Source organism: Rana temporaria, chromosome 7 (genome assembly GCF_905171775.1).
Source record: "Rana temporaria chromosome 7, aRanTem1.1, whole genome shotgun sequence".
In the NCBI taxonomy this organism is placed as follows: domain Eukaryota; kingdom Metazoa; phylum Chordata; class Amphibia; order Anura; family Ranidae; genus Rana; species Rana temporaria.
The window spans coordinates 112,300,388-112,313,844 of NC_053495.1; the positions used below are offsets into that span (position 1 = coordinate 112,300,388).

Genomic DNA, 13,457 nt, shown 5'->3' on the forward strand with positions numbered 1-13,457 from the left:
ATGCAGCCATGTCCCCCCACATATGCAGCCATGTCCCCCCACATATGCAGCCATGTCCCCCCCATATGCAGCCATGTCCCCCCCACATGCAGCCATGTCCCCCCCATATGCAGCCATGTCCCCCCCATATGCAGCCATGTCCCCCCCATATGCAGCCATGTCCCCCCCCATATCCAGCCATGTCCACCCCATATGCAGCCATGTCCCCCCATATCCAGCCATGTCTCTCCCATATCCAGCTATGTCCCCCCCCCATATCCAGCCATGTCCCCCCCATATCCAGCCATGTCCCCCCCAATGCAGCCATGTCCCCCCATGCAGCCATGTCTCCCCCCATGCAGCCATGTCTCCCCCCATGCAGCCATGTCCCCCCCAATGCAGCCATGTCTCCCCAATGCAGCCATGTCTCCCCAATGCAGCCATGTCTCCCCCATGCAGCTATGTCCCCCCCATGCTGCCATGTCCCCCCCATGCAGCCATGTCTCCCCCCATGCAGCCATGTCTCCCCCCCATATCCAGCCATGTCCCCCTTACCTGCATCCCCGCTGCCGCCGACTGGTTAATACGCGCGGGGAACATCACAGCTTTCATTTGAATAGCTGTAATGATTCGCGCCGCGCTGCATATAGACACTCCCCCTCGCTCGGGATTGGAAAGTTCAGCCGAGCAAGGGGGAGTGTCTATACGCTGCGCGAATCATTACGATCCAACCGGCGACAGGGTATGAACTTGGGTTTCTTTCCAAATGGGAAACTGACCTTGAAACCGAATTCACTGACGCACAGAGGGAGAAAATTCTTTGCTTTGCCCAGCAGTCCTCCATGGCTACTAAAATTGAAAAGACTGGCTACAAGATTTTTACTCGCTGGTACAGGGTCCCTGTCGCTCTACACCGTTTTTACCCTCAGGTTCCCAGTACATGCTGGCGGTGTGGCAATGCGGAGGGAACAATGCTCCACATCTTTTGGGATTGTCCCAAACATAAACCCTTTTGGCAAGAGGTATCATCAAGCTCCTAATGTGGACCTGAAGGGGAACTCCGCGGCTTGTCTGTTGCATCTCTCAAATTGTCCAATCAAGAAATATAAGGCTTCTCTCACAATTTAGTTACTGAATGTGGCCAAAGCATGCATCCCCTTATATTGGTTTTCCAAAGTTAATGAATTCAGGAACATGGAGGATCTTACTGCTACCTTGCATAACCAGTTATGTTTATGATTACGGTTGCCCTAGGGTGGTAATCAAACACCCACTAGTAGGTATGTGCCACATCCTTAAGTATATAGTTTTATAGAAGAAGACAAAATGTCTTGAACTAGGAGAGATTGGACTTTGTAGGCACAATTCGATAAAATTATTAATGTTTTTAATTAGAAAAATACAAAACTACAAAATACATAGCAAATGCACTTGATACAAAAAAGGGGAAACAAATAATGATAACAAAAGAACCCAAATCCTATCACTCTCTGAAAGCACCGCTTGATAGCCACAGGGCTGGATGTAATTGATACACTGGAAGCGCTGGGTGGCGTTGTAGTTTCAAAGGATGATATTGGGTGAGTTCTTGAATATTAAAAAGATTCAGCTCGACATGTTTCGCGACGTCGTCGCTTCTTCGGGAGCTTCTGAATGTTAAAAGACAATATGGTGTTGCCATTAGATATGCATATATACAAAATACAGAGATATTGTTAACTAGTGTTGCTCACGAATATTCGCATTGCGAATATTTGTTACGAATATGGCATATTCGAATATTCGCGAATAACTCGAATTTCGCGGCCAATATTCGCTATTCCGAATATTTGTATTTTTTCAATTTTATTTTTAAAACAGATCACATTCTAGTGATCTCCATCGACGTCTAAAAGCATTGCTGGTATGATTAGAGACCCTGGGCCGAGTAGCTAAGCTGAGGCGATCCTTTTATGTTGCCGAATATTCGCAATCGCGAATATTCGATTTCCGAATATTCACGAATACTTTCTCCGCCCTTCTTTTGCATCAGAGCCAATCAGAGTTCTCCTACCACAGTTGTCATAGGAGAGAGTGGAGTGTTTCTGTGCGTTTTTCCAGTGTATCACATCTTCAAAGAATTTTCCATCTTTTGTCCCGTGTCATCATTTGCATTTCACCTCTTTAATGAGAATAATAACTGTTTAACATAAAGACATTTAAGAGATGTCAACGTAAACGGTTTACTTGTATTTTCCAAATCTATGGTTATTCAATATTTATTAAACTAATCAATATACAAATTGGTCAAAGTAAACCCTCAAATCTATATAATAAGGTATTTATTTTATTAATACCTTGTTAGTTGCAGGGTCCATTACGTAAAACCACACTTTTTCCAAAGGGCAGGTGAAATTGAATGTTTCAAAATTTCGCAATCAATTTCGCATTCGCATTAGCGAAATTTCGCAATCAGTTTCGCATTCGCATTAGCGAAATTTAGCAAAATTTTTTTTGATAAAATATCACGAATATTCGATTTTAGCGAATATTTCACGAATATTCGGCTATATATTCGTGATATATCGCAAAATCGAATATGGCGTATTCCGCTCAACACTATTGTTAACAAACGCCTATGCATATAGGCCTCCAAGCGACTAGTAATGCATGTATCCGTGACCATAGTACTCACCGATAAACGGTGCTCAATAAATTTGCAGAAAATAAAAAAATACCAAAATGCGTCCAAATGCAAACGTGGTCAGACAACCCACCATTTGGGTGGGGTCTGATGCTAAAGGCCTCAAGCACGATCACCATACACCATCGGGCAATATATAACTAGTTGGGGTATCTATAGAAGATAGAGAAGACAAGAAGTTAATCGAAATAATTAAAAGATGAAAAAAGATAAGAAAAAGATAATAATAACCATAAATGAAAAATTAAATAATATATAGTTTTTAACATACAAATGTTCTGGGGGATGACCAGTCGTTTACGTTAATTGTCGTTACTATTTTTTATATATATATTATTATATCATTTATTATATTTTTTATCGAAAAATTCATGCATAAATATATTAATAAAATATGAGTTAAATACCTTGTAAGGAATGTAACACAGCCTAGACGGACACAACGCAGCTCAACAGCCGGGAGCGTAAGCATGGAAAACAAGAGAAAAAGGAGCGTCCAACATAACTCCCCCCTTGTATAGAAAAGGCGAGGACTGCCACAATCTATAACACAAAAAAGAAAAAAAAATATATATATATATATATATATATATATATATATATATATATATATATATATATATATATAGATATGGTGCAGTAAAAAGTGATATAGAGTATGCCAAAGAGCATCCATTATAGAAAAGCCCATGTTGCAAAAGTTTAGACACTGAAAAATTACCTTAATTGTTGTCTATCAGTTAGAAGCTGGGATTAATGATGTGTGACTCAACTCAAAAGAGGCCACAAGATGGTGCTATAGGAGCATTTAGATTGCACTGGTGGAGAGAGGAAGAAAAAAAAACACCAGAAGAGTAGTGAGCCATTAGAGGGTCAGGAGCTCACTCGAATTGGAAAACAAAATAAATGGATTACAGCTTGGGGGCTTGCATGGGGGACACCACTGCATACCTGGATGAGTCTTCTGTAGAAAAGATGAGGTGGCCAAACGGCATACGGCCACGCTGGACGTCCGTCCACACAGCATCCAACAGAGACACCTGCATGGAGGCAGACTCTGTTGGATTTAAATACCCCGCTCGGATGACGTCAGGTTGATTGACAATCATCCGGCTGGCCGGGATGAACACACCGCGCATGCGCGAGTCCCGCGCATGCGCCGAGGGAGCCGCAAACGGCTTCCCTGGAGCGATGGATGGTTGCTGGGATGTGTTGAATAGTGTTGCCCAGATGGTACAATTCAAAAAGGGGAAACACTATTACTGATTGCCACCACTGAGTCCAAAGTCTGTATGCATATAGCATCTGACCAGACGCAGTGATGGCTTACCTGGCCACTAGTTAGCTTGCTCGATTGCGCACGGTGATGTGGTGAACAAGGCACATTGCAGTTTCGTTTGGTATTGCACTTGGAGACAAATTGATCAAAATATAATTAAAATGAGAATGACAGTCATTTTACATAGAATCGCATGAAAACACATGCATAACAATTATATCCATCACACGACAACCATGTGAACTGATAAATATAAATATGGAAAATCATATATTACATAGTAAGGCTATTTCTGACCATGGTTAAGCACAGAAAAAACAGCTGCAAATATTCAAACATAAAGAAAAAAGAGAAAAGGCCCATTGTGGGCGGTTGCATCACTTAGGGCCACAACTGGCCCCAGATTGAAAAACTCAACAGAAAAAGACATATTCGAATACGCCAACCCAAGCATGATATTTTAAATGTTGCAAGACACAGCGACATCAAAAAATCGCAGCAAAAAATAATAAATTGAAGTAAAAAAGAAACCAGAATAAGATACAGTAAATTTAAAATGAGAATAACTAACTGAAGTTCTGTGACCAAAAATTTGATACATCAAAAAACCCAAATAAATCCAAACTAGGGAACCGAAACTGAGCCCAGACAGAGTCATAGACCCAAAAGCAAATTAACCTTTAGTGGGTAATATTGGGTGATCAATTATAGTAATAGTGTAATGATAAATTGTACTCAACATAATTGATGTTATTGTTCACTCCAATAGGGAAGTCCTGGGATCCGTATGCCATCACACAGATCCTTTAAAGGAAAGGTCTGTATGATAGCATCTCATTGATCCCAGGTGGCTTGGTGGCATTTAGGCGCTATATCCATAGAGTTTCTCTTTAGAGGATGAGCTTGTCCCAATTCCCCCCTCGGGGGTCACGTGGTACAACCTCTAGTATTAGAAATTGTATCATTGTAGTGTCAAATCTATGAAATAACCCCAGATGAAGGCTAATAGGTGTAAGCATCTTCGCATACTTTGAGTAATAGATGTGGTCATAAATCCTTTTCCTCAACTTGCGGATCGTCTTGCCCACATAGAAGGCCCCACATTTGCAGGTCATTAAATATATTACTCCCTCAGTGTCACAACTGGCCTGGAAACGAGGTCTGAAAATTTCCCCATTGGGTAGGCAGAACTTTCTGCCAGTTTGTACCCATGGGCAGTAAGTACACTGACCACATTTGGAAATGCCCGGAGTTGAATCATGGGTAGGTATGTTAATTTTGGTTTGATAGTGACTAGTTGTTAATTTATTGCCGATGGAAGAGCTTTTTCTAAAGACTATTTCTGGGGTTTGTTTGACATATTTGCCTATTGTGGCATCTTCACTCAAAAGGTACCAATGTTAATGTAGGCAACTAAGTAATTGATGGTGTTGGGTTGTATATTTCGTGATGAATCTGGTAATTTGTTGGTCATTATTTTCCTTTTTCCGAGAATGTATAAAGGAAGATCTGTCTCTATTTAGAGCTTTATTAAATGCTTTTCTCAATAAAGTTTTACTATACCCGGTGCGCAACAGGTGCCCATGGCAACACCCTGTACCTGGAGGTAGTGGGAGTCTAGGAAGGAAAAGCTGTTGTGATGGAGAATAAAAGATAACAATTTGAGAATAAATGTTTGAAATTTCCATGTGCGATGATCCTCCTTCATGAGAAAAGTCTTGATGATCTCAAGACCCAGACCATGTGGTATACTAGAGTACAACGCTTCAACGTCAATACTGACGAATATAGGGTCAGATGGTATTGCTACACCATCAAGGTGTCGTAATAAGTCTGAAGTGTCTTTGACATAGGATGGAAGGCTTAGTACATACGGCATTAAAAAGAAGTCTACCAATCTGCTGGCATTTTCAGTAATTGACCCTATCCCCGAAATAATCGGTCTACCCGGCGGTTTGGATTTGTTTTTATGGATTTTAGGGATAGCATAAAATATAGCCTCCCGTGGAAAGGCTGTATTTAGATAGTCATATGTCTGTTGATCGATTAGGGCTTCGGAAAAGGCAGAATAGAGTAATAGTTTAAATTCTAGGTGAAATTGAGTGATGATGTCTTTGGAGATCGGTCTATACCACTCAATGTTATTAAGAACATCAAAACACATTTGTTCGTATTGGTCACAAGTTAGCAAAACTATATTACCGCCTTTATCCGAAGCCTTAATTATTGTATCCTGTTGGGCCTGTAAGGATTTTAATGCTTTTTGGTGTTCTATACTCAGATTAGATGATACCGGTGAGACTGGTATATTCTTAATCTCATGGACCATGGCGATTAGAAATGCTGAAACTTGCTGGTTAGTGTGTAGATCGGGGAATTGGTTCGATTTGCGTTTAAAGGAACTAAGATCTTTTTTACGTGGTAAGGGATTCTGAATTACTTCATTCAAAGCATGATCAATAGGATCTTCATTCTCCTCAAGCAACAACATTAGGTCTTTTAAAGCTCAAAATTCTTTCATGGTATATTTTTTTATTGGTTCAGAAAGTTCTCTCTCTGCTTTTGCCCGTTGTTTCTCTGGGTCAAAGATATGCTTATAGGTGAGTTTTCTGGCAAAAAGATACAAGTCCTTGATAACCTCATATTTGTCCATATTTGTGCTTGGGCAGAAACTCAAGCCTAGTTTGAGAACTGCTGTTTCGTCATCAGATAGAGGATATGGTGTGAGATTGATCACACTTAATTCCTCATAGGTGATGCCCTAGAAGTGTCTCCCCTAAAGGGATCTCCAGTTGCGTTGAACGAGCATGGGTTGTTCGGTGTATATCATTGCTTAGAGTGGGCATTGAGCGCGGTTGATGGATAGGGGTACCAGAAGGTCCTGGTATTCCCGACTCCATCAATCCTACTTCGGAGGGTATACTTGCATTGAGTCGGGTTATTTGGGATGTACTTTGCGGTTGGAGTTGTTTAACCGCTTTGGCTGCTATAGGTCCCATATAGGAAAAGTGAGATAAGCCTAGATTTTGTGGTAGCCCTTCACCCCTATTGTGAACACCTTGTGAGTGACCCTGCGTGGGGTTAAACCCAGCCACATTTATGGGTTTCTTTTTGGTATTGGGTGTGATTGGGTGCCCACCACCTTGATATTCCCTCTTACCTGACCGAGAAGTCGCTTGTGCTGCCGACGATCTTTGTTGTGCCTGTGAAAGAGAAGAAGAGGACAGAGATGAGTCTGATTCGAAATCTTCTTCAGAAAGCCCTGAGTTCCCAAAACCAGATAGTGGGTGGTTACGAGTACCTCTACCACATCCTCTGGTTGGGAAATCCCATCTATAAGCATACCCTTCAACAAACGCCATACGATCCTTTGCCATTTTGGCCATTTTGGCTTGTGTATTTTTCTAATTAAAAACATTAATAATTTTATCGAATTGTGCCTACAAAGTCCAATCTCTCCTAGTTCAAGACATTTTGTCTTCTTCTATAAAACTATACCTTGCATAACCAAGAGGAGACCTTCCGCCTGGAGAGCAACATTTTATTTCTTTACTGATGGCTCTCTTCAAGGGGCCTTGAGGTCGGCCATATTCCCTGGGTGGTCCCTACCCCTCTTTCTTCACCTGAGTTCATTTTCTCCTGCATCTGAGAGGCTCAATTCATTTTCTAATTTTTTTTCCCCATCCACAACTGTCTTATGCCACCTTTCGCTCCCCCCCCCCCCCCATGATCCCCATCCTTCCTGTTTACTGGGCTCAGTTCTGGGTGCAGTCCTCTTCCAGAAATTTGAATATCCTGTTATACATTAAATTGGTTACCGTATTCCCACTCTGGACCCAGCTGGCCACCAGGAGCTCTGCTACCCGGTACAAACAATACATGATTGTATTAAAAACAGTTGTACAGCTTTTAATCTACGAATTGGTGTGTCTAGTCTCCCACATTGTTACTCTATTTGTTGCATTTACTTAGTTACTAGTAGTGCATTCTCATATTTGATACATTTTTTTGAATATTCAGACTGTGTTTTAATAGGTCTACTGACCTACGTATTTCACTGAGAGATTTTCAATGTTTATGCTAAATGCTGACCATGCTTCGTCCTTTCATGTTTCTGTTCAACTGTGAATTACAACTCTCGGAAAATAAAGGAATTATAAAAAAAGTATTAAAATAGTAGGTTATCCCATTTATAGTAATATTAGCCACAAGTTCGTAAAGGGCCAATAATATACGACCCCCCCAAAACGAGAAAGCTGCCAAGGGTGATGCCGGATACTCCAGGGAATCCCTCAGGATCGCAAAGCCGCCACTGCATTGACACACCAAGGTGCCTAACATGTAAAGCAAGATATCTCTTCACTGCAATATAACCGCACTCCTGGATTCACCATTACTATACAACACATTTCTCTGTTGGTAGACTCCATCTAGTTATAAACCGGTTATATGTAGCTTTATACTTTCCTCATTGGTCTATTTTTATCAGTGTGGCTTTATACATGACGAGCTGGCAATGACGGAGGCTGCAGGACCATTGCCAGCTCGTCATGTCCAGTCTGAGTATACCGAGGCTGGGAACGCAAGCGACAAAGTGAGGCATCACACGTGTGGACCAGGACATACTCGTACTTTTATATACTCCTATTTATGGCTGGATCAGCTCAGTGCCGGCTCCAAGGCGAATAACTATATGTTTTAATCATAATAAATTATTTGATATACTACACCATGATAGTCTTTTATGTCACATGAGTGGATATAGAACAAGACTACAGCCAAAGCATTGGGAGTGATTGCTGATACACCTGAGAGAGGGAGTGGTTATCCATATGAACCAAAGGCAGATTTCTGGGTCCATCTGGTGAGTGGCCATTTTATCCGGTGACGGTTTAACACTATTTGCGGTGAAGGTGGAAACATACCTGGGCATCATTGCAAGAAATTATCTATTAAGGACTTTCTTAGCACATATATATCTTTTTACTTTTTATATATTTTTTTCGTATACAATACATTTTTCTTGCTTTTTTGGAGCACATTCAATCTGTGGATTGTAATAGTATTATATTTTTTGGGGGGGATTTATTTCACATTTTTTTGATGGATTGAGAAATCCATATGTTATAGTTTGGCACAGGGCACTGTATTGGTATTTATTGCACATTATTTGTTGATTGGTTGCACATTAATTAACAACCATAGACACATGTATATATTTTTTGTTTTTTGAGTAACAAGTTCACAGGATCAGTCGTGGTAAAATGTTTATATAAATATAAGTTAGCGCAATTAACCTTGAAAGGCTTGTATTACAATTATTCTGTGTTTAATCCAATCGATTTCCTTCTGCCCATGTGAACCTAGTCATGGACTGTTTGACTGCTCCTTAGCCTTTTCTCTGAATCCTTGTCAGGTAATGGTCAAGTAGCTGGTAAGAATGGCATGTCCGTATACAGGGCAGCCATCAGGAATTATGGGGCCCCTTACACAGCTTCAGGCATGGGCCCCATGGAGGCATGGAGCAGAGAACCGGGGGGGGGGGGGGTGCTGCTGCCTGAAATTAAAAATAAAAAGAATATATAAAAAATTTTTTTATAAAAAAATATGAAAAAAAGGGGGGTTGTCATCCGGGCCCCTAGGGACCTCCGGACCTCTAAAAAACAAAAAAAAATTGTCCCTTTAATAAAAAAACAAAATAAAAATATATTTTAAAAAAATATATTTTTTATAAAAAATAAATAAAAAAAGGGGGGTTGCAATCTGGGGCCATGTGGGCCTCCGGGCCCCTGGGGACCCCCGGACCCCTAAAAAAAAAAAAAAAATTTTTTTTTTAAAGGGGGTTGCCATCCGGGCCCCTGGGGACCTCCGGGCCCCTTACTGGTGTACTGCCTGTACCCCCCTGACGGCGGCCCTGTCCGTATAGAATAATGAATATGAATTAACTTATTACGTAAGAATGTTTTTTTACCTGTCTGTCATTATTGACTTCATTATTTAAAAAAAATATGTTATATTTTGTGCTTCTGAATGTATATATTTCTATTCCTTAGGTATCAAATGATTAGCAAATATAACTCTATTGAGTGCACAGCGGATGGTTGGTCAAGAGACCTTCCTCATTGTGAAGGTAATGATACGTTTTTTTACACTACAATTCAACATAACTGGATCAAAGTCTAATGCTAGCTATACACTAGTAAAATTATGTTCAAGATTTTTTCATTGTAAAAACTCAACACATAAAATCAGGGTGCAATGCTAGTATATTAATCCAAAAAAAAAAACACTTCATAAACAAAAAACTTTGTAAGAAAAAAATTTCAAAGATGTTTGCAAATGTACATCTTAATCCTCTGCATTTAAACATAATAATCATAAATATGTGACATTCATACAGCATAATCTTGAAAGTGCTCAACTCACAAAGTATGGTATGTTTTCAATGACCAAATCTATGTATCCGTGCTGTAACTTCTACACAGTGATTCAAGAAAAAAAAAAAAAAGCTCTTCATATAACATTTCTATTGGTGCAGAATTCAAGTGTTGCTGTGCACCACTTCATACTCAATACACAAGTGCTCTTCAGTGTATTTTCCCTATTCCCCTTGTAAGTGCTCACTCAACAAATGCATTGTAACCTCTTAGGCCCCGTACACACGACCGAACATGTCTGCTGAAACTGGTCCGCGGACCAGTTTCAGCAGAAATGTTCGGTCGTCTGTACAGGCTTACCGTACATGTCCGAGCGGCCGCCATCCCTCGCATGCGTCGAATGACTTTGACGCACGCGTGGAAGCATTGACCTTCCAGCGTCGCGCACGTCGCCACGTCATCGTCGCGGCAACGGCGCGGACACGTCACCGCGCTGTCTGTCCGCGCGAATTTCTGTCTGATGGTGTGTACAACCATCAGACAGAAATCTCCGAGGGGACATGTCCGCTGAAAACGGTCCAGCGGACCGTTTTCAGCAGACTGTCCCCTCGTCTGTACGAGGCCTTAGGCATATAAGGAGACCACAACAATGCTTTAAGATTTAAACACCCACTCTCCTTATTAGTAATCCACTTGCTCCTCCACACCCCAGCATCAACAAGGATCTTGGTGAAATGTTTCCTTCCAGCCAGGCTCATAAACCATTACCAAGTCAACTCCATTTCTTTTCACTTATTACTCCCAAGAGAAAAGAAAACAATAAAGGGACTTCCATAATGCAGTAATGTTTATTGAAAAGTAATAAAATACATAGGTAAAAACTCACATTTACTGTACATGGTGCCCACCCAGCACCAGGATCAATCAGCCTAGTTTCTGTATAGGAGCGCTGCTCCACCCACTTCCTACTGGGTGTGAGCATATGTTCCACAGTGTTCCATGGAGCGGAAGTGACATAATTGGCCGTAGTCCCACCCTACGCATTTGATCAGTCTAGGACTTTACGCCACTTAGCTACAAAAGAGAGAAGGTGCAGCAAGTCCAGAACTAGAGAGGAATCAGTGTATCTACTAACAATTTACCAGGGCAACTACTGCTGGGAAACTAAATTTACTAGCAACCCTGCCTAAATACCAAGGTGCTACAGTACATATGAACTTAACACTACTACAGTCATTATTAAATGGAGGTTCCATGCTATAAAACATGCTGTATGAACAGAAGATCACCATTTCTCTCCCTGACAGGACCGGGAGCCGGGCACGCGCACGGGAGTCGGGGGCGAGCTACGTGCTCTCGCGCAGGGGAGCCGACCTGCCGCCGTAAAACGACGGCGGCTGGTCGGCAACTAGTTAAAGCGGGGGTTCAACCAAAAAAAAATGTTAACATTAGATTCAGGCGAGTTGTTAGAAGCACAGTCTACAACGCGTTACAAGTTGCCGAAAGAAGCCGGACTGCGAGTCGGCTCTATAAGGCGCCTGCGCACCGACGTTCGGCTTCTTTCGGCAACTCGTGACGCGCTGTATGCGACGGTCGGAAACATGTCAATCAATTAGGAACGCCCAGTCCTGCAGATTATACCCGGAAGCCGCGGAGAACATATATCTATAAAATGGTATGTACAGCAACGATTTAAAAAAAAACACCCGATTGTGCTTCTAACAACTCGCCTGAACCTAATGTTAACATTTTTTTGGGGGGTAAACCCCCGCTTTAAAGTGTTACTAAATACAAGACCCTGCATTCACTATATCTGGTCTCCCACAGTACCCAGAACATGGAAATGCAATTATTTTTGTAAATATAAACTGCTAAACACGTTTTCTAATCAGCAGTATATAGCAGTCCTGTGACTTCTATCAGTGTCTCGTTAAAGCTTGTGGGAGGAGTTTTCATTCTACTCTGACTGTCCTCGGAGGCTGCATGACCCCTGACTTCTGTATAGACAGTGCTAATTGGCCCTGTGCTGATCACATGCACCCTCCAAAGAAACATAAAACTATCTAGCAATACACACCAAACTGAGCATGTGCCCCCAAGGCTCTGTTCTATCACCAGATGGATTGGGGTTAGTAAAAGAAAGAGATGATCAGAGAAGACAGCATGAAACAGCCTTTTTACACAATGCACAGGATTAACCCCTTAGGTTTCCACAGTAAGTATAGCAAGCATGGTTTAGTAACAGTTTAAGCTTAACATTGTTTCAAAATTGTGTAAAGGTTTGCACGTATACTTACATCTTCCTTATATTTTTTACAGCCAAACTATGTCCCCCTGTGGTGGATGACAGTGTAAGAGTTCTGTCCACCGTACATGATGAAGAATATACAGCAGGTCATGTAATAAACCTGGAGTGCAAAAATCCAAATAGGAAACTTAATGGGCCATCTCAGATTCACTGCACATCCGATGGAACTTGGAATGTAGATCCACCAACATGCAAAGGTCAGATCAAAATCCCCGCGGAATACATCTGCGGTGACGTGGCCGCGCCGTCGCCGCGACGATGACGTGGCGACGTGCGCGACCCTGGAAGGTAAATACTTCCACGCATGCGTCGAATCAATACGACGCATGCGAGGGATGGGATCGGACGGACTTATTCGCGGATCAATCCCAGCGGATAGATCCGGTCGTGTGTACGGGGCCTAAGAAGTGTCTCTTTTGAAAAAAAAGAAGGTCCTTGAGATGTGGGTATCCTTAAAGTGGTTGTAAACCCTTACAGACCAGTTTAACCTACAGGTAAGCCTAGATTAAAGCTCACCTGTAGGTGCAACAAATATCTCCTAAACCTACTGTATACGGTTTAGGAGATATTTGCAAAGGATGTCTATGGTGCATGCTTGAAGTCGTGAGTGGCGGCACCCGCGCGCATGCAGAAGTGAGTCCTGGACAAATGCCGCAGAGGGAGGAGGTGTCCGAGCACCGCTGCGTGGGCTTCGATCTCAGGTAAGTACTTCATAATGAGCTAGTATGCTATGCATACTAGCTCATTATGCCTTTGCCTTGCAGGGTGTTTTTTTAAGAGGGTTTACTTCCTCTTTAATCTTCTGCGAACTGTGGTGGGGTCCAGATATGT

General features: G+C 41.8%; 1 protein-coding gene across 5 annotated transcripts in view; it reads left to right on the forward strand.

Annotated features, from left to right (window-relative positions):
* The window catches only part of LOC120945566 (complement factor H-like), a 129,766-nt gene that overhangs the window by 39,770 nt on the left and 76,539 nt on the right, over nucleotides 1–13,457 (forward strand). For all 5 annotated transcript variants that reach the window (XM_040359825.1, XM_040359826.1, XM_040359823.1 and 2 more), the window contains exons 4-5: nucleotides 9,995–10,071; nucleotides 12,638–12,823. In XM_040359825.1, coding sequence (XP_040215759.1) covers nucleotides 9,995–10,071; nucleotides 12,638–12,823 — 263 coding nt within the window. The remainder of the gene's footprint in view (nucleotides 1–9,994; nucleotides 10,072–12,637; nucleotides 12,824–13,457) is intronic.